At 39.6% G+C, this 23058-nt stretch overlaps 1 protein-coding gene across 4 annotated transcripts in view; it reads left to right on the forward strand.

Annotated features, from left to right (window-relative positions):
- opcml (opioid binding protein/cell adhesion molecule-like) overlaps positions 1 to 23058 on the forward strand; it is a 1024953-nt gene that overhangs the window by 994483 nt on the left and 7412 nt on the right. For 2 of the 4 annotated variants that reach the window (XM_060847054.1, XM_060847056.1), the window contains one exon: positions 16963 to 16998. The exons of the other annotated variants lie outside the window; for them this stretch is intronic. In XM_060847054.1, the coding sequence (XP_060703037.1) occupies positions 16963 to 16998 (36 nt within the window). The remainder of the gene's footprint in view (positions 1 to 16962; positions 16999 to 23058) is intronic. 4 annotated transcript variants of the gene reach the window in all.

Here is a 23058-nt window from a genome sequence, read left to right on the forward strand (position 1 = left end):
AGAGGTAGAACAGCCTGGGGCTGTTTTCCCTGGTGTGTCGGAGGCTGAGGGGTGACTTTATAGAGGTTTACAAAATTATGAGGGGCATGGATAGGGTAAATAGGCCAAGTCTTTTCCATGGGGTGGGGAACTAGAGGGCATAGGTTTAGGGTGAGAGAGGAAAGATATAAAAGAGACGTATGGGGCAATATTTTCACGCAGAGGATGGTATGTGTATGGAATGAGTTGCTAGAAGAAGAGGTGGAGGCTGGTACAATTGCAACATTTAAGAGGCATTTGGATGGGTATATGAATAGGAAGCATTTGGAGGGATATGGGCCGGGTGCTGACAGGTGGGACTAGGATGGGTTGGGATATCTGGTCAGCATGGACAGGTTGGACCGAAGGGTCTGTTTCCATGCTGTACATCTCTATGACTCTATGAATCTAAATGGACATTTCACCATCGTGAAGAGATCTCCACTCATTGATACTGAGAAGAAAATATATTTTGTCATGTGAAAAAAGAATCTTGTCATGAAACCTAATCTGTAATTATGATTTCTTGAAACTATTTATTGTCAGTTGAATAGAAGACTTGCTTTGGCACTTGAAACTCACCCAAGCATTGATAATGACCACAGCTGTTAAAAAAAAATAGACTGCACTTTCTGGAAAGATAAAACAGAAGGTGTTCATTTAAAATTTCAAAGCAAAATGTCTCTGAATCAACATTAGGGAGCAAGTATTAAATATTTTTTCAGGTGTAGATTTTCTTCAAATTCCAATTTTTTTTTCAGCTATTTCAATCAAAATCAAAATGATGGTGCTTTCTCCAATGTCAAAGCACAGGATCCAGAAATTTCTAAAGTTTGGCCATTCACATACTGAAATTCATCTCTGCATCTAATTGAACATCTAGCCCAATAAGCCATTCCAAATAATAAACAACAGACCAAAAAAGTGTACAGATTAGGTGGATTACCATGGTAAATGTGGGTGATGGAGTTAGGGTAGGGGGCTGGGTCTTGCTGGGATGCTCTTTGGTGGGGGATGCAGAGTCGATAGGCCAAATGGCCTCTTCCTGCACTGTAGAGATTCTCTGATTTTCAGTGAATGTGTCACATTTCCACACATTAGCAATGTGCAGCATAACTTCACTGTGATTATTTCTGCTATTTTTGTTTCCTTGTGATTTCATTTTGCGCCATACTTTCATTGGAACAGGAATTTCCTTATTCATAAATGCAGTACAATCGTAAGACTTTACTTTGATTTTGTAATGTTCTCTCACTGGGAGACTTATTTGTCATAAATTTGTCACTGAAATATAGTCACGTGACATTGCGTTTGCAACATTTTCCTACCTCATGTTGCCATGCATGCCAGACTGTGGACATCATTCGATTCAGAGACAGAGAATGGAAACCAAACTACTTGACTATATTGGGCTAGATTACAGCAATTTCAACTTACAAAATTATTTAATTGGAATTCATGCGAATGATACCCTGTCAGTGCAAAAAGTGGTATCCCAGTTGGTGTGTTTGTTGCTGTTCAACTAACTTATTATTTTATTCCATTTCTGTCTGTTCATTCAATCTCATGGGGACTTGACGTGTTCTGCTTTTTATCTTCTTTCATTTTCATCATGTAAGTAATCATATAATATTCACTATGTCCATTTATTACAACATTACAGTTTCTTGCTTTCCCCCCAAAAAAATGATATGCACGGACAAAACTTTAGCTAAAGAATTGTCTTATTTCATATTGAAATTAGATGGAAAACACTTGAGCTAACATTAATGATTAATTGGTGGAAGAAAAGTGATAAATGACCTATTGCTGCCCAATGATCACAGGCTTGTTTATCTCATACACTTTGAGCTCCAAGATTACTTTCTTTGATGGAAGCTTTCGGGGTTCTGCTTTCTCTGTTTCTGAAAAAGAGACAGTCTGCCTTTTTAAAAATAAATCAACGGGTTAACTAATTCTAATTTAACATTTGATTTTTTAAATATAGAGATCTATGACTTAATTCCTTTCAACTACATATAATGTAGATATGCTACTAAATTAAATAATTCAGTTAGTCCTGCTCAACTAAAGTTTCATAGCTGTATTTAAGTGAGGCTTGTTCTGCACTTTACATTTTGATCATTGTTAAAAATGTGTAGGTAGCAATAATGAGCATTTCACTAAAAATGGAAAATAACTGGAACGCAAGCAGTTCTGTCTCTGTAAGAACAGTTATCATATTGGAATTTGTTACACAAATCGGTTCCTGAATATTTTATATAGTGAATGTAATGCCAAGACTTGTTAACCCTTCTTTCCTCCCAACTATCTTTAAAAAGCACATTTTATAATGTAGAAAGATGTAATAGCTGACAACCTATAATCAGGCTTAAGTGTCAAGTTCCATTTGGATGTGACTTTGTTGTATAATTGTGGAGGTGGATATTACACTCTATCGATACACAATTGTAGGTTGCTGAGATGGTCACAGTTACCACTTATAAATTCCCACTCAGTGTTCATTCAGATGCAATACTGTGGTGCAAAATTACTGGCAGGAGAAAGCCATGTAAATAAAATACTTAGGGATCCAAGTACATTCCTGCACACTAATGCATGTCGATGAAAAATAAAAACACTTTGTACAGTCTTCATTGTACAGTCAATGAATAAGAATATGTAGGCATTGATTTGGATGATGCAGATTAAACATTTCTTAATTTGACCTCAACAGATATCTAATTAGAGAATTCTAAATAGAAGGATATAATTTAGGGATAATCACGTGAGTATGAGTGCTTCCCATTTTATTCCACTGCTAGGTTCAGTACATTTTTAGTTAAGTTTGCTCTTCAGGTCCTCTTCAACCAATCCAACTTGCCGCCAGGAATTTCTGAAAATACAATATTAATTAGCGAGGGTGAGTCATCTTATTTGATTAAAACAGACACATTTTAAAATTGTTTTTCTGCCCAGTTCCTTTCACCTTTTCATCTCTCACCCCTCTGATTTAAATTGATCCAAGTGCAATAAACAGTTGAAATTATCACTCACTTCCTAAAACCTTTGCTGTTTAATATTCCAAAGAAAGTGGCTTCTGTCTTGTTTTAATGAGCTCTAGGTTATATAAACACATTTTCCAGTGGGTTGCAACTAATTGTGTTGTTAAAGATATTGGCTGAGAAATTGGGTTCATTAGCACATTTTTTTTCCAGATGCTACAAAATGCCTGACAGCTCCAATCTGGTCTTTGCTGTCCACACAGAAACTTATGTAATAAAGCAAACTGGATACTATATTAGTGCAGACATAAGTACACGTTATTTCAAATTTAACTCCAGATGCTGGGATTTTTTGGAGCTGCAGGAATCTGTTGGCTTGTGGAAGGCAAGGATTGTTGGATCCAGGGGCTAAATGCCTTTCCATTGTTCTGTTGAATCCAATGTGCTTACTTCAACAACAGCCCGCAATTAGGTGTACAGCTCCAATCATTCTGATCATCTCTGATGATCCATGTTCCTCATGCTTGAAGATCCCTTCTAGAGTACTCGGATTTCACTCCCAATCCATGAGAACTCTGCCTGAAGTCTCTGATTCCTCCTCAACCCAAGGACAATGATTTCATCCCCACTCCCATTTTGCATCCAAACTGTCCTCAAATCTCTCTCCAAGCACCTCTGACAGTCCTTCACCACATATGACACCTGCTAAATCCATACCCAACTTTCTCCCTGGATCAGGCCTCCACTCAGTTTGGATGCCAACCTGGCTAGAAGGCAAATCTGTCTATCTGTGCTTTAAAGAGGGTGGGACAATGGAAATAGGCCACAACTAGAAGCTAATAGTCAGGCATTGCAGTGGTTTCCTTAACATCTGGAAGGCAATAAACCTTGACACATCTGCCAGGCTGAAAGTGGGTGATATTAACAGTGCCTGTCAATCTTCCATCCACTGTTGCAAGCAGGAAGTCTCCTCAAAAAGATTGAACCACATTTCATTTCCTCTTGCCAGAGATGGGCAGGCAGCCCAAGACTGGGATTTCATCAGACAGCGAGTTTACCAACAATGCAGAGTGCTGTTGACTGTGCACACATTAATTTGTCATATCTGTAAATCAACTCTATCCTGTATAACAACAGAAAAGGATTCTACTTCCTCTCTGTCCAACTGGGTGCATGTTTTTCTTGCATCTTTTTCTGCCCTGGAGCTGCTCTGTATTTCCATCTCAGTATTTGTAGCATGGCGAATGAAAGATTGCTAACTGTCAGTGACGGAGGATATATTTGCCGTTGAAGAACAAAACACTTTAGTAGTACTGGGTCGGAAAGGATTGACCATCTCAGCATAGGGTGATGACAATTTCAGCTGGCTATCTAGCAGGCAAGGATAGACAGTGGATAAGTAGCCAGGCTGGGACGCGGCTCAATGCACATACGTTCGCGACATATCCTCCTCGACGGTGCCCCAACTTCTAATTGTAAGCACTTAGTATGAGAGCCCACCACTGAATTTGACTTGAAGCAACAGGCAGTGCTGCCTTGTCCTCTTTAAATAGACCTAGCAGGGGCTGTAGTCCATTATTACCACAAATTTATGTCCTTAAATGCATTGATATAACTTCCTCACTCCAAATATGACAGCAAGCCTTCCTTCTCTATCTGGGTGTATTTATGCTCTGCATTAACAAAAGTCCTGGTCATGTACTCTGTTGGACGTTCCTCTCTATTGGGCCACATATGAGCTAGTACTGCCCAGATGCAATATGGGGAGGCATTGAATGTCAATACCTGATCTTGCTAGTGTGCCGAAATCTTAGAGAATGATAGCTGTTTCTTCACTTCCCTGAAAGTTTTGACTTGGCCACGCAACCATTTCTAATGCTGACCCTTTTTTGGGAGTTGATGCAAATGTGCCAGGATGGAGGTCAGGTTACATATAAACTTTCACCGGTAATTTACCAGCCCAAGGCAAGTCCTAAATTCTGGTACAGGTGTGGGAGCCAGAGCACCTTTGATCTCCCTCAATTTATATTTCAACAGGTGTGACCCAGTCTTGTCGATTCTGTAGCCCAGGTAGCTGACTTGGGGTGCCTGGAAAACACATTGTTCCCTTTGTAAGACAGACAGCACCTGGGAGAAACGTCCAAGTCCTGCTTATTTACATGTTATCATACTTACGAATGCTTATGGGTATTCACTGCAGACACCTTTGGGAATCCTTGTCCAACCACAACTGCAAGCATGGCTTTTCCTAATTTGTGAAGGACAACTCCCCCTGTCAGCTTTGTATATAACTCCTCTATATGAGGGAGTGGGTATTTATCCAGCTGCAAAATGTGTTTTGCCATTTGTTTAAAATTCCCGAAGGCAAACCGACCCATCACGCTTCACTATCATTATGACCTGTGTTCCCATTCCACAAACTGGACTGATTTGACGGATTCCTTCACTTTCCAGCCTCCTAATGTCTGCTTCTACTTTTGCCCGTAAGGCAAATGGCACTTGCCAGGCCTGGCAGAATCATGGAAATGCTTGCACGTCAACATGCAAGGTGGTCTTGGATTCTGTGATAGTCCCTAGATCTCCCTGAAAAACTTCCAAGTATTTAATGGGAATTTCACTCAGGTAGCCATTTTCTAATTGAAAATTGTTGAGTCTTTCTAAGTGAATTTTTCTTAACCAATTTCACCTCATCAAGCTTGGGCCTGAGCCTTTTACTGCAATCAGCGGTAACTGAATCAGATTCTTTTTATATGCAACCAGAACCTAAGTTGGGCCCTTGCTCTGTAAAGATTCCCCATTGTAGGTTCTCATTCTAGCCAAGGTTTTGCACAAATCTAATGGTTGGAGTCAAGAGTGAATTTCAAGAGTGGTGTGTTGAAATGGCCACGCTGGTATCAATCTCCATTAGAACTGGGTGACCATTTCATCAAAAATTTATTTTCATTGGTTCTGATTTGCATGTTGCTGAGCAATGTAAAACAAAATGGACAAGCGCATGAACGGCAATAAATCGTAGATTGTGTAGGCTAAGTTAATCATAGATAAAAATAAATGCTCAGCACAATGTCATGGAGAAAATGATCTGTACTGTGCTGTACTATTCTATATTCTCTGTTCTAAATGTAGGTGGATTTACCAGGGTCTGCTGTTTACTGGATACTGGTCTATGAGTTCTCTTCATCAGTTTAGGACTAATGGGACTCTTTTCCTGTCTCAAATCCACATACCAGCAGCAGCTATAATGGATTCCTGGCCCAGATCCTGTAGAAAATTTTAACCAATGTTTGGCCAAGGTTTGGTTTTGTTATGTGCTGACCTAGAGTCTCTCTGTTCAGGATATATCTTGAGTGAGGCTATGCATTTTCCTTCACCCAAGTGATGTTCCCCAAGCTCAGTCAGACTGACAAGGCTGTCCACTTCCATTAGAGTTCCACCTTCCAACTCATGTGCTCCACTTGCCGCATTTTCTAATGACTGTTTGAAGTCCAGTTGGGCTTCAGCTAGTAGGCGCTTCTGCATGGTTGCATCATTAATCCCACATGCTAAATGGTGTTGCAGCATATTATTAAGGCTTAGACCAAAGTCACATATCTCCACCAGTCATCCTAACCTCGTCAAAAATCCTGACATGGATTTCCCTGGTTCTTGGAATGCTGAGTAAAACTGATAGTGTCTCAGGATGAGAGGGGGCTTTGGGTCATAATTTTCCTTAACTAAATCCATTAACTCTTGAAAGATTTTAGTATCTGGTGACCCAGAGAACATTTGGCTCCTAGTAGCTACAAAAACTGTGGTCCACAAGCTGTCAGGGGAATTAATCATTGCTTTTCATTTGCTGCAGTGTGATTTGCCCAAAATAAATAAATCGTTCTTTTCACATACTGGGCCAAGTCATTGATGGTAGACTTGAAAAAATCAAGCTTCCCGAATAATGGCGTGATGTCAGAAATGCTTATCCCAGCTCAAAGAAGACAATTACAAGCAAATTTCTTCAGGAGCATGCTTTGCTCTCGTTGCCACAGGAATAACTCCACAGAAGCTGGTATCCCATCACAGAATCACCCTTGATTTATACTTGGAAAGTCCATGACACTGATCCATTTCTGTCAGAGCTAGCTCTCAGTGTGAACAGAATATCTGACACTCCTGCTTTTATCTGTCAGCCAGGGCTTCCAGATTGGACCAGATTAATAGCCACAATCAGGGAACTCATATTCAATTATGTCTACCTGACTGATCCCATTACAATCACTACCCCAATCGTAAATGCCAGATAGTTGAGAGAAACAACAAACCATTCTCAGTGATCAGGTCCCTGCAGGCAGAGCTCTCACTTTTGCAGAGTTGCTGGTCAGCCAGAGGCCAGGAATTCTTCTGAATATCAGTGTCACTCTGGAGGTGCCAACTGCTGCTAGAATGAAAGTTGTTGAAAGCTGTCCCAGGCTATCAATGATTGGTAGTGGGAGAGTCTTTAAGAGATGAGGGACTCAGGAAGGCAGAGTGTAGAGAAGTTGCAAAAACATCAGATGTGACTCTCAGTGTGTCCTTTGAATATAGCTCCCCAGCAAGCCCAAACCCTTGGGATTCAATAAGTAAAATGTATCAATGCTTCTCATCTATGCCACATGACAAAGCTTGACCAACTACTCACTTAATATCAGTGGCAGTGAGATGATGCCCAGTATTTAGCCATTAAGTGGCCACTTATGGGTTTCACATAGAGAACGGATTTGATAACTGTCCTTATTCCTCTTGCTATTGACTTAATTGGGGTTGGGAGGGGGCAGGGTAGGTGGCAAGAATGTACTCATCCTGATTAAACGTCCTTTTGTCACTAAGCCAGCATCGAGGGGGGCTCTATCTTCCATCCACTATGTGCAACATGTGAAACGTACAGATGTGATGAGAATATGAGAATATGATTGTCTCTTGGTTGTGTTAGATATGAGGCTCGACTGATCGTGACTGGTGGTAAATGGATGATGTTAGGATAGTAGTTTGGGCAGTGCTTGAGGGTACTGTAAGCCAGACCAGGTAAAGATAACAAATGTCCTTCCCTAAATGACATTAATGAGCCAGATAGGTTTTAATAACAATTGATAATTTTGTGGTCAGCTTTTCTGAAACTAGTTTTCAAATCTAGGACTGAATTTAAATTCCATTTGGTGTCATGATGATATTTGTGCTGTTGTCCTTATAGTAGTCTGCCTGAGATTCTGGATTGCAAGTCTAATGCCAACACCACCAAACCACCATTTCCCACATTGTTGCAGTTCCTATGATTTTCCAGTTGAGCTCTTAGTTGATCAAGAAACCAAGTGGACTAAATGTATTTCCCCTCTCCTCCCAATGTTCACCAGCCAGCAACAAAATGGCAAAGCCACATTGTGCATAACACTCTTGCAAAATATTACTGTGGCTAACTCTTTGAGCCATGTGTCAGCAAAATCAAACAGTAGACCACAGAGCATCACTCTATCAAAATTGAACCCAGTTTTCAGAGGGGTTCAGTGTTATTCTAAAGACATATCCTGCAAAATATTCAGAAAGACATAAGCACAAAATTTAGCAGTTCAAAGCACAGATGATCTCTTGTGCTATTTAACCCTTTGACAGCCAGCTTATAGCCACCATATGATGTTGTCTCTAATTGTTGACATTTGTATGTCAGTCACTGAAATTTCTGCTTTCATTTGCAACAAGTGTTTTGAATTGCTTCCATTTCATTCATAGCATTCTTCAAGTCAGTTAAAGATCATCTAAGGGAATATTCCCTTTGTCGATTTCAACAGATAACCAATGCAGAAACCTTAAATTCTTCACCACAATGGAATGAAGATGCAACCCTTTTTAAATATCATCATAACCAAATAATATCAAACTCAGCTTTCACTGTTGATTCTTGTTTTTAATATAAGTTTATGTAAGTATCACTGGCTCGGTGAGCATTCATTAGCCGTCTCAAGATGTCCTGAGGGCAATTAAGAGTTAACCACATTGCTCTGGTTACACGTATGTACAACTAGATAAGGATGGCAGATTTCCTTCCTTAAAAGATATTATTGACACAGATGCATTTTGATGACAGTCAGCATTGGCTGCATGGTTGCCATTAAATTAATTTCTCCTCCATTTTTTTTACTGAATTCAAATTTCACCATCTCCCATATTTGGAGTTAATCCCCAATCCCCAAAACATTAACCTGAGCTTCTGAATTGCTCGCTCAGTTTTAGCCTGAGCTGCTGGATTGCTAGCCTCAATATTAGCCTGAGCTCCTGGATTGCTAGCCTCAATATTAGCCTGAGCTCCTGGATTACTAGCCTCAATAATAGCCTGAGCTGCTGGATTGCTAGCCTCACTATTAGCCTGAGCTCCTGGAATGCGAGCTCAGTGACTTTACCATTCTACCATCACCTTCCCATAAATGAAAATCTATTATAGTTTGAAATGGTGATCAGTATTTAATTTTTTCTGCCTTCCTTCAATGACATTTTGCTCCTAGATGTGGTAAAAAATCTCTTTTCGTCTCCAGTAGTTAGGAACATAAAACAATGAAAAGTTGAGTATTGCTGTAATAATTCAATACTGGATTTTGTGGATTTTGTTTTTTTTTATCTGAATGGAAAAATGTTAGACTCTCAACTGTGAAGTATTGTGTTCTACATAAATATATCTATCTCAGACCATAAGATATGAGAGCAGAAGTTAGCAATTGAGTGCATCAAGTCTGCCCTACCATTCAAGAGATCATGGCTCATGCGATGATCCTCAAGTCCACATTCCTGTCTTCTTCAAAATGGAGGATTCATATTTTGCCAAACACTACCTTACTCAGGTACTGCCATGATCAGGTGCTGTTCCCTCCCCTAATGTTACACAGATGCATTGTTCTATTCTTCAACATATTTCTTTAACCAGAGAACTGAGTCATCACAAGAACAATGATGCATCTCTTAATCATCAATGTTCCCTCTTTGTATACAACCATGTCAGTGGTAATAATATGCTGATTAGCTTGTTCAGAAACATTGCATAATCAAAATGAATAGTGATTTCATAAAATGCACATATAAATCCAATGAAATCTGGTCCTGCGGATATTTTCAAACTGCTCTAAGATATAGATACACTGTCACAAAAATGGCTGCTGGATCTCAGCCCCCTCCAGCTCCTCCCAGCCACCATCTTCCTCACCTCATGTGCCTCCATCCCTATTCACACCTATCTCTTCACTTCCCCTCCTGGGTGATTTTTCCTCACAGCAAGGCCCTAGCTGCTAACACTCAGATACCTGACTGCTCTCTAATCCTTCCATCATAGATTTTTTGCCTCCCACATTGGTTGCTGCTGGCTCTGTTAGTTGTGTGATTAGGAACAAGCAGGAACAAGAATTAGCCCTTGATTGAAGGAGAGCTGTTCTTTATTTTCTTCCATTCTATTGATGTGAGTGGGTTTTCTTGAATGATTGGATATAGGGTCTTTTGTGGACTTTTGGGGGCAGTTTCATCCACCATGCAGGTATATCACACTGCCAGTAGGCCATAGTGAAGTTGGTATCCAGCCTGCCTACCACCAGAGTTAAAAACTAGAAGGTACAAGGCTGTCAGGTTTTGCTAAAGTTTTGCAGATTTTCCCACAGCCCAGCAGCTTTCCTGTACAGTAATACTTCGAAATGTGGAGAAGATATGGGTGTTGAGTCTGCGCCACTGGTGTATGTAAGGCTAGGCAGGGATCAGGTTTCTTGCTTGGTTTTGGAAGTGTCTGAAGAAAGCTGAAAGAGAGAGGATGGGAAAGGGAGTCATAGGGCTGAAAAGACAGGGTGAGGGGAAGGAGGAGGAAGAGACAGAGGAACAGATTGGGGACAAGAAAAGAGAGTGATGGAGAGAAAAACAAAGGAGAAGGGTGAGAAAGAGACTGACGAAAGTCATTATCATCACCATCCCCAACTCACCAGCTCTTCTTCAACCCCCACCTCTGCCAGGTCAGACTACCCCTCCTCATCCATTGCCACAACCTTGTCATGTGCCATTCCCCCATCCTTTACCAGACCCTCAAACTCTAGCCCCAGACAAAGCATTAGTGGCCCTGCATTTGAGAAAGAAAAACTTAATAATATAAAATTAAAAATAACTCAACACTAGGTTATAATCCAACAGGTTTATTTGGAAGCACTAGCTTTCGGAGCGCTGCTCATTCAGCATGCGGTTAGGGCCAGCATCTTCCTCTGACGATGAAAGAGAAGGATGGCAAGATTCAGGAAGATCCAAGGTTGCTCTGAGTTGCTTTAAGTTTAGTTAAAACAAAGGGAGCATATGTAAGGTTTAAGAAACAGCAAGCAAACAAGGCCCTTGAGGACTATAAAGGAGGAAGGAGAAAATAACTTCAAAAATAAATTAGGAGGGCAAGAAGGAAATGTCCTTGGCAAGTAGAATAAAAGAGAATACCAAGGCATTTCATATGTATATTAGGGGTAAGAGGATAACCAGGAAAAGGGTAGGTCCATTCTAGGACAAAGGAGTGAATTTATGTATGGAACCAGAGGAAGTGGATGACATCCTTAATGCTTACTTTTGCGTTGGTATTCACCAAGGAGAAGGTTATTCTAGATGATGTCAATATTAAGAAGGAAGAGGTTTTGGATGTCTTGAAAAACATTAAGCCAATCACCTGTTGAAGGAGAGCACTCTGAAAGCTGGTGCTTCCAAATAAATCTGTTGGACTACAACCCGATGATGGTTGTTTTAACTTTGTACATCCCGGTCCATCACTAGCCTCTCCAAATCATAATAATATATAATAAGTTTGGACACCCCTGTTATAGCATGTTTGCATCAAAGTCAGCTCCAATCATTGGGTGAAATCAGTAATGATGATTGATGAGTGCATGGTATTTCCAGAGACTTGAGAGGATACATTTTCAAGTTTTGGAAAGAATTAAGTAGATTTCAGTGCACCTTTCATGTCCTTTGGTCACTGTAATGTACTTTAATGCTAAATAAATACATTAAAGCAGCAAATGTTATCATGCAGGCAAGCAGGAGAGTCAGTTTGCACAGAGTAAACTGGTGACTGATGAAACTTATTGAGGAATAAGTGCTGACTAACACTACTCCACTCCTTTTCTTCATATATTGTAGTGGACTTTCTTTTTATGTCAGTCATAATCAGCAGATGGAGCCTCAGTCTAAAAGGGATCACCTAGAAAATTAGCACTGTCTCCATTCTACATCGAAATGTCAGTATGGATCATACACAGTATATAAATCATTGGAGTGAGTCCAAAGCCCACCATGTTAATATTAATGGGTCTGGTCGCTTAGTGGTAATGTCCCTACCTCTGTGTCAGAAGGCTTGGGTTCAAGTTTCACCTGCTTCAGATGTGTGCAATAAAATGTCTGAACAGGAGGATTAAACGTATCTATAATTCTTCAGTGTAAGAATTTAGTCAAGTCAAAGACAACACTGAACCATGATGACACATATCTTGAAGCAACGTGCAGACAGTCCAACTCGGGAAAAGGCTGCGTTTGACCTTGTACTGAGGATTGAGCCAGGCCAGTTGATCAAAGTTTCAATAGGGAACATTTCGGGAACAGTGATCATAATTCTGTAAGTTTAAAGATGATTACGTAAAAGGATATGTCTGGTCCTCAGGTGAAAGTGAGAAATTGGAGGAAGGCTTATTATCAACAGTATTAGGTAGGAACCTGAAAATTGAATTGGGGCAGCTTTTTGAACATAAATCCACATCTGACATGTAGGAGTCTTTTAAAAGCCAGTTGATCAGAGCTTAGGACCAGCATGTTCCTCTGACGATGAAAAAGAAGGATGGCAAGATTCAGGAAGGTCTAAGATTGCTATGAGTTGTTACAAGTTTAGTTTTAAAAAAAGGAAGCCTATGTAATATTTAGGAAACAGCAATCAAACAAGGCCCTTGACGACTATACAGGAAGGAGTAAAGAGCTTCAAAAATAAATTAGGAGGGCAAGAAGGAATTGTCCTTGGCAAGTAGCATTAAGTAGAATCCCAACGTATTTCATACGTATATTAGGTGTAAGAGAGTAACCAGGGAAAGGGTAGGTCCATTCTAGGACAAAAGATGGAATTTATATATGGAGACAGAAGAAGTGGATGACGTCCTTAATGCTAACTTTTGCATGAGTATTCACCAAGGAGAAATATTCTGGATGATGTTGATATTAAGAAGGAGGATGTTTTGGGTGTCTTGAAAAGCATTAAGTTAGATTATCCCCAGAACCTGTTGTGATCTGTCCCAGGATACTGAAGGAAGTTATGGGAGAAGATTGCTGAGGTCTTTACAAGGATCTTTGCGTGCTCTTTAGACACAAGGGAGGTCTGAGAAGGCTGGAGATTAGCCAACAATGTTCCTTTGTTCAAGAAAGGCAGCCAAGATAATTAAGGAAATTATAGGACTGCATGCAGGACAGATCTTGTCTCACAAACTTGATTGAGGTTTTTACTGCAGTGATGAAGATGATGAGGATAAAACAGTGGATATTATCTACGTGGACTTTACTGAAGCATTTTGCAAGGTCTCTCATGCTAAACTAGTCCAGAAGATCAAATCACAGAGTGAGTTGGCAATTTGGGTACAAAATTGACTTGGTCATAGAAGACAGAGAGTATTTACGGATGGGTGTTTTTTTCTGACTGGAAGTCTGTGATCAGTGATATTCCACAAAGATCAGTGCTAATATATACAAACAATTTGGATGAAAATGCAGGCAGTCTGATTCATACGTTTGTGGATGACATGAAAATTGATAGGTTGCGGATCATGAAGAATGTTATCAGAGGATACAGCAGGACATCAATCAGTTAGCCAGTTGGGTGAGAAATGGACGATGGAGTTTAATCTGGATAAGCGTGAGGGGATGCATTTTGGAAGGTCAAATGCAAGAGGAAATTATGACTGTAAATGACCAGACTCTTAGGGATGTAGGGATCTTATGGTCCAAGTCCATAGCTCCCTAGAAGTAGCAACCCAAGTAGATAAGGTGGTAAAGAAGGCATACGGCATGCCTGTCTTCATTGGTTGGGGCATTGAATATAACAGTTGGCAAGTCATGTTGCAACTGTATTAGATTTTGGTCAGGCCAGAGTTGAAGTCTTGTACACAGTTCTTGTCACCACACTATTGGAAGGATGTGAAGGCTTTGGAGAGGTACAGAAGAGGTGTACCAGAATGTTGCCTAGATTGCAGTCTATTAGCTATAAGGAAAGGATGGACAAACTTGAATTATTTTTGCTTGATGATGAGGGACAACCTGATAGATGTATATAAAATTATGAGAGGCATGGATAGGGTGGATTCTCTTTGCAAGGGTGGAATGCTACATAATAGCAGCAATCGGCTTCAGGTGAGAGGGGAAAAGTTCAAAGGCGATATATGAGGAAAAAGTTTTAAATAGAAGACAGTAGGTGCTTGGAACACACTGCCAGAGTGGTGGTAGAAGCAGATACGATAGCACTGTTTATGTGGCATTTAGGCAGACACATGAACAGGCAGCGAATAAAGAGATATGGACAATGTGCAGACAGATGGGATTAGTTTAGAATCATATCAGAGTCAGCACAGGCACGGTGGGCCAAAGAGCCAATACCTGTGCTGTACTGTTTTATGTTCTGCATTTTGTGTCACTCATAATATAATTAGAATGGCCTCAGAACAAATAGGAAGGCTTTAACCTGTTCTTCTGGTTTCAGATCAACAAATAAATAATGTCGGAGCAGAGGCACTACTAAATGGCATACTAATCTCTGTTTAGTTATAAAACAATGAAAGGGTTTCTTCTGAACCAAAATCAATTGTTGCCACAGAAAGCACTTATACAATTGCAATCCCTTACATCTTTCAGACTTTCATTTGTCTACAATACTAAATTTGTGTAGCATTTTCGACTGCTTAGGGAGTGGTTGCTAAAGGTAAAGGTCATTCTCACTTGGAGATGAAGATGTTGTTTTCCAGACTTGGTTTGTCAGACATATTGTGGGAACCTTTCTGTGTATGACACAATGCTTTGAGTGTTGTACATATCATGCTGCAGGAAATTAGCTAATGCCAGATGATTTGAGCAAGAGTTCTATGTGTTGGTCTGGAAAGGAATCTTAAACATTAGTACAGTTCTTAACGTCACTTGCAAGCATAGGTTCAAATTCATCTCATTTGTAACCCCACCTTAATAACATTTCTCCGTCATTTCTAAAAGGCACTGTGTAATCTTACAAATTTGAATTTTTCAACAATCCACACAAATAGTCTTTCCGGAATCTTTAACTCATGTGGGATGTTCACTTATGGTAATATATGAGCAATTTTGTCCCCTGGAGCCACTAAGAACTTGATTGACACTTCCTAAGCTGACATGTCAGCCTCCAGACAAAGAAAACTTTCAGAGCTTGAGTTTCAAGAATAGGTTCCAAAGGGAAAAAAAAAGACATGTTCTGACCTTTTCTACTGTTAAACATCCTTGTACTCATAATGTGTTTAACGTTATTCTGATGCACATTTTTAAGGATAAATTCTTTGTTCTACGAAGAACAATTTCACTTATTTATGAGAAAGGAACAACTTCTGTAACTGTTATCAATCCATTTGTGGAGTCAGTAAGAATTTGTACTCGAAATGCAGGAGTCCAATGTCATTACATGCAGTAAGCAGCAGGAGACCAATCTAACTATTCCATATTTTAACTGTAATAGTGTTTCAAATGACATCAGAAATTGAAGTCACATTGATTAAAAATGGAGCAGGTGGTGGTTACAATAAAAACAAGGTGGTTTTATGTACAGTGAGATAAAAAATTCCATTTTATTTGTGGAAAAACATGTAACAATTAACTTAGTATATCATTTAACTATTCATCTCGATCTATCTTTTAAAATAACTAATGTTGCTTCTCCCTCAAAACTCAATTAATATGATCTACAATGTGGGTGGTAAAATTCAAATTGAGAATTGTGCTGAAGAAATGTTGAAAACTTCAGAATAGTATTTATGATTATAACCATATGGTATCTACAAATTCAAAGGAGACAAAATAAAGAATCAAATATTGGAACTAACATTTCTTGCAAACACTGCTGCACATTGCCTTGAGCTGTGCTATTTCATTACTTGCATCATTTACATTGATATTGTTGCAATTTTCTTTTTAATGATTTGTCATAGTCAAAAATGTATATTGTTGGAAACCAGTCCTCTTATGAGTTAATCCATAACCGTTATGGTCAATGATATGAACAATTGCAAAATCATTTTTTTCTATTGACAAATCTTCATCATATCTTCAGTCTGAAATCATACTTGCTTCTTGAATTGAATATCTAATTTAATAAACATTGCTGAGTGAGTCTTGAGCAGTCAAGACTGCCAAAAGCTGCTTAAAACCTACATTTGGATCAATCACATACAGTTCTAATTTTCTGGAATCAACAATCCATTTATTGGAAAAGGAACTTTACAAGAGAAACCCATGGTTTGAACATTTAAAATTATTAAGACAATAATTTAACCTGCCAGGTATTAAAATTTTCCATTGCACCCAAATAAAATAAGATGGTTTGCAGAATCTTTATTTCTAGTGAGAATTCTGCCAACTCTTCTTCTGACAATTTTGCCACTTTAAGTTCTGGTCTAAAGGAGAGAGTTTTGACAGTCAAAAGGGAGGTCAAAACTTTCTCCAGCAGTTACTCATGTTTTGGCTATTTCATCTGTAGTACCTGTAGTAGTTTTGTGCCAGACACTGGCATTCCCACCTTTAATAACACTGGACCTTTGATTTCAGACTGTATGTGATTTCATCTGGATTTGGCCTCAGTTGCATCACGTGACTAAAACTGAATTCCTGTGCTGAAGTTTCCTCCACACTCTTGTTGCAACTTAGTTTACATTTAAATTGTTCATCATAAGCTTTTTTGCTTTCTTCAATTTTTTAGAAGAGAAAACTTCTACAGTTCTTGCAAATTGGAAAGGTTTGTAAAATAAAAAAAATTAAAATGCATGAAAGAAACTATAACTGCACTACAACTTAACAGTCTCTGTGAGTTCTAAATGATGCTCAACTAGTTGCTGGTGTTCAAGCAAACAAATTAACCCATTAACCCAAAGAAATTGGTCTTCAATACCAGTACCGTTGTTGTCTCTTTATAGCTTCTTATAAAATTTGCTCCATACATTAATTCCCAGTATTCAGATCCCTTTTAAAATGTCTGTTGCTTTGTAGTGTTTCCATTCGTCTAGTTCAATTAGCACAGTTGTAGTGATCTGGTCCAGTTGTCTAGTTTGTTGTAGTGAATGCATTGTAAACATGTGCATGTGTGTGTTTCTGTTTTCATCAATAGCTTTGGACCATTTCAAATTGTACACTGACATATTTAATATATGTATTATTGTGATATAGTATTTTGAAAGTTTTTGCTCATGGAAAAGAAGACAGCCTAATTCCTTGGTAAGATCACCCCAAAGAATGTGAAGAGAAGAGTGATCTTATCAGATGTGGTTTGGTCATTGAAAATGTTATGTTATAGGACCATGATGTGATTAATTGCTTACTTTTAAGCCAAAATTCAGGCCTGTTAGCAAAAGTTACTTTCAATAATGTTGGCTCTGCAGGAGAATGTGATAAGATTCATAGCTCAGCTATTTCAGGGGTAGTTATGGTATTTTCAGGTGCCAATATAAGTTTGATATATAAAAAAAACAATTTGTGGCAACAAAATTTGAACTTTCCAGAAATTACATGATCATTTGTGCTACTCCACTCAGCTCCTGCTTCTGAAAACATGAAGTGGCCATAAATGTCATCATTGGCTTGCAATAACTGTCAATAAATTGCTGGATTTGTGTTGTAGATTTCAAATTCTCTACTTATGTTTCCTTTTTGTGTCTTTTCTATCTCTATGTGTTCATTCTCTCTTTCCCTCTCTGTTTCATTTTCTGTACTCTGTCAGTTCTCATTCTTACCCACATCATTGGCTTCATTTCTTTTTCTACTGAAAACCCACACAACCTCACTGTCAACTTTATCAATTTGCATTTCCAGAAACTTGTGACACAAAAAGTATATGATCTGAAGAGTGAAATGAAAAAATCTAATTCACAGCATTTACCTCCAGATGCACCAGTTGCTGGGATATTGAGGAATATAGAATGCAGACTTTGAAATTGATCTGTGGAGTAACAGGCCCAACAGCCTACTTCACACTCTTTCCACGATTATAGCAGACATAACTTCATTTGCCAGCAGTTTATTCCCTTTGTTTTAAAACCCTGATGCATTAGTGGAAAGAGGAGTTCCAAATGAAAATTATAGGCATTTTGTCCCCATTGTTAGGACAGCTAATTTTGAGACTGTCATGATTATTCAGCAATAAATAATATTGACTCCTTGTTTGTACCTTTCCATTTTATGACAGCAATAATTCTTGTTACTTTTTGTCTTCATAGCATGTCAACAAATAGGGGTGCTTTTCATTCTGTGTTTAGGGTGGCACGGTAGCACAGTGGTTAGCACTGCTGCCTCACAGCACCAGGAACCCAGATTCAGTTATTGCCTCGGGCAACTGTCTGTGTGAAGTTTACACATTCTTCCCGTGTCTGCGTGGGTTTCCTCCCACAGTCCAAAAGATATGCAGGTTCGGTGAATTGGCCATGGTAAATTGCCTGGAGTGTTAGGTGCATTCATCAGGGGTAAATGTAGGGGGATAGGTCTGGGTGGGTTGCTCTTCAGAGGGTTGGTGTGGACTTGTTGGGCCAAAGGGCCTGTTCCCACTCTGTAGGGAATCTAACCTAAAACTGAAAGTGCTATTATAGATTAATACTCTGTAAATCAGCTTATCATAGCAATCAGTTTGATGATACGGTGAGAATGAATTTTATACAATAGCATCACAGATTGCTGGTTCAACGAAAACATCTAGTAACTTTTTAATAATGACAAGATAATGTCAACAAAATAACAGGACGTGACGGCAAAGCAGAAAATAAGTAGTCACTGAAAAACTCCTGAGGGTGCCTAAAAGAAACAGCATCATTTTGGAGAGATTCCATTAAATTAGTTAGTCATCGTAATCATCATGGTTACCTCAAGACTTCTCAATTGTGCCTTCTTCCCTGTTAGTTTCTACCATGTCTGGTAATTGTCAGTCTCTGTTTATCTTCCCAAACCTAGTTACAAAATTTCAATCAATGTTCTTAGAATACATTGGTCAAACCTTGAATTAATTTTAAGAGTAAAGTCTCATGGCTACTTACTCACAGTAAAATTTGGCATTTTGTAAAGCAAGAGCTAATGGTTAGATTCTTCCCCAATTGAAAGAAGGAGAATCCATTATGGGACAATCTCAATTATCTGAACGAGACAGGCTGGGAGTCTTTTGTTTGCATAACTGATTGTTTGGAAAACCGATTGTTCAGATAACGTATAATGTTTTTAAGGGATCTTGAGATCTTTTTTTGGATAATCCAATTGACTTTCACATAATTGAGGTAGTTCTGTATTCTAAATGAATTGAATTATTTGATGAATTGCCCATCAAATGTTGAGATAACAGGACCTTTTCTTAGATAAGCAAGAATCACTTCTAAATAAGTCTGTTTTTTGTGGAAATAATTCTGGCGAAATAGATTAACACTTTCACAAGCATTAAAATAACAAAAGATTTGATACTTTATAATGTCCAGCAAAGGGAAACGAAATGTTGCACACCTAGAAGGGAGCAAAACTTCAGAGTTGTTCCGGGTCAAATCTAAATGATTTTTGAAAGAGAAATGACGCATGATTTCCAAAGATAGAGAAAACATGAAGTTATTTTTAATTTTTAAAATATTAGCCAAAGTGAATCCTTAGCATTGTGTCAGGCAACGAATGACCATCTCTAACAAGAGAAAAAAACTAACCATCCCCCCTTGACATTCAATACCATTGCCATTGCTGAATCTCCCACTATCAATATCCTGAGCATTGCTATTGACCAGTGCCTTAACTGAACCAGTCACAGAATCACTCAGAAACCTAGTTACCTCCTGATTTTCCAAACTCAGACACTGTCTACAAAGCAGAAATCAGGAGTGCAATGGATTAATCTCCAGTTGCCTGTGTGAATGCAACGACAGTACTCAGGAAATTCAGTACCTATCAAGACAAAAAACAGCCTATTTTGACTGACACCCTATCCACCACTCCCTCCAGCACTGATGCACAGTAGCAGTAGTGTGTATCATCTGTAAGATGCACTGATAAAGCTCACCAAAGTTTGTTTGAAAACAGAGTCCAAGGCTATGGAGAACAATGATGTGGAGGTGCTGGTGTTGGACTGGGCTGGACAAGGTCAGAAGTCACCTGATACCAGATTATAGTTCAACAGATTTATTTGAAATCACAAGTTTTTGGAACGCTGTCCCCTCGTCAGGAGAACAATAACACAAGATACTTGGGAATATCAACAGCTTATTCTTCAAGTTGTACTTCACCACATCTTGGAACTATATCATTTTTCCTTCATTGTTGCTGGATCAAAAGCCTGGAATTGTCACTCTACCAGCACTGTGGGTGTGCCTCATTAGGACTGCAGTGGTTCAGAACACAACTCAGTACTAACTTGTCACAGGGAATTAGAGATCTTATAATTCTCATATCCCATGGATTAAATAAAATAATTTACATTGGCATAGAAATTTAACTTTATTGATCACACAAAACAAGCAGTATCTCCATGGCCTCCTGTGTAATGGCCTGTTTGATACTCTGCTCCATTGAATTCAATCGGTGAAATCTTCCCAGCCGCTAAGCAATGTGGGAAATGGCAAGTCAGGTGGTATATTCAATTGGAAAAATGAGATTCTCAATTGAGAGGAAAAAACAGTCCAATTTCCAGGCAAGGTTTTAATGGCAAGACAAGAATCTCTCTAGTGAGCAGCAAAGGGCCTATGTATTAATATCTCATTTTTCTGTAATCTGAGCTCATTTGTAAACACTTTAATAGTGTACAAGGCAGTGAAGAGAAACTAATGGCAATAACTCTTGATGTGAAAGTCTGAACAGGTTGCTGGCAGCTCCAGTTCATTGCTTGCTCTTTTGAATCTCCACATTGGGACAACAATCCCCAACATCTCAATGGGCCATGACTGCACACAATGAGGGTTGGAATTGGATGTGCACCAACCTCACTGCATCATCATAGCACACTCCAACTCAGTAGAATATAGGTCATCACTTCAAGACCACACTATAGAGTTAACATTGCAAAGCTCCTTTGTATGCAGGGATGGGCACCGATCTCATGCATCAGACCAAGTTGCACCATATAGCTCTTCACTCACTTCTTCATGCTCACTCACTTTGCACTGGCTTGGAGGTAAACAGCATCTCTGCCTTGCTGTGCATTGTCACCTGAGTCAAAACTCTCAGGTTCACAGTATTACTGTCTTACCTCACCTTTTAGCGCACAAAGACTCAAAGGCTGGCAGCTTTTAATAGCTGCTAGCAGTAAGCATGTATGGCATCATGCTTAATGTTGTTGTAGGTCTGTTCGCCGAGCTGGGAATTTGTGTTGCAGATGTTTCGTCCCCTGTCTAGGTGACATCCTCAGTGCTTGGGAGCCTCCTGTGAAGCACTTCTGTGAGCTTTCCTCCGGCATTTGTAGTGGTTTGAATCTGCCGCTTCCAGTTGTCAGTTCCAGCTGTCCGTTGCAGTGGTCGGTACATTGGGTCCAGGTTGATGTGCTTATTGATTGAATCTGTGGATGAGTGCCATGCCTCTAGGAGTTCCCTGGCTGTTCTCTGTTTGGCTTGTCCTATAATAGTAGTGTTGTCCCAGTCGAATTCATGTTGCTTGTCATCTGCATGTGTGGCTACTAAGGATAGCTGGTCTTGTCGTTTCGTGGCTAGTTGGTGTTCATGGATGCAGATCGTTAGTTGTCTTCCTGTTTGTCCTATGTAGTGTTTTGTACAGTCCTTGCATGGGATTTTGTACACTACATTGGGTTTGCTCATGCTGGGTATCCAGTCCTTCGTTCTGGTGAGTTGTTGTCTGAGGGTGGCTGTTGGTTTGTGTGCTGTTATGAGTCCTAGTGGTCGCAGTAGTCTGGCTGTCAGTTCAGAAATGCTCTTGATGTATGGTAGTGTGGCTAGTCCTTTGGGTTGCAGCATGTCCTCGTTCCGTTGTCTTTTCCTTAAGCATCTGTTGATGACATCGCGCGGGTATCCGTTTTTGGCGAATACATTGTACAGGTGTTCTTCTTCCTCTTTTTGCAGTTCTGGTGTACTGCAGTGTGTTGTGGCCCTTTTGAATAGTGTCTTGATGCAACTTCTTTTGTGTGTGTTGGGGTGATTGCTTTCGTAGTTTAGGACTTGGTCTGTGTGTGTGGCTTTCCTGTATACCTTTGTGCTGAATTCTCCGTTAAGTGTTCTTTGTACCATCACGTCTAGGAATGGGAGTTGGTTGTCCTTTTCTTCCTCTCTCGTGAATCAGATTCCTGTGAGTGTGGCGTTGATGATCCGATGTGTGTTCTCTATTTCTGTGTTTTTAATGATTACAGACCTTTGTCACCTAGACAGGGGACGAAACATCTGCAACACAAATTCCCAGCTTGGCGAACAGAACCACAACAATGAGCACCCGAGCTACAAATCTTCTCCCAAACTTTGATCATGCTTAGTCAATCTCACACCATAGCATTTGCCAGAAGCTTATGTAGTGAACACACACAGTGTACTTCAACCAAGTGACCATGTCTGAAGTCTATGAAATGTACTCTCACTTAAGAACAGGGGGATTGTTCTCATTTAGGGGATACTGGCTAAATCAGTCAGTAATAGACAAGCAGGAGGCTGGAAGAACCCAGCAAGCCAGGCAGCATCAGGAGGTGGAGAAGTCAATGTTTCAGGTGTAACCCTTCAACAAGACAGGGGGGTGGGTGTAAGAGGAGCTGCAGAAAAAGGGGGGGGGCGTTGAGGAGGGGGGAGCAGGGTGTTGAGAGGGAAATAGGACTGGGTGAGTTACTCTTCGGAGGGTCGGTGTGGACGTGTTGGGC

Source organism: Hemiscyllium ocellatum, chromosome 29 (assembly GCF_020745735.1).
Source record: "Hemiscyllium ocellatum isolate sHemOce1 chromosome 29, sHemOce1.pat.X.cur, whole genome shotgun sequence".
NCBI lineage: Eukaryota > Metazoa > Chordata > Chondrichthyes > Orectolobiformes > Hemiscylliidae > Hemiscyllium > Hemiscyllium ocellatum.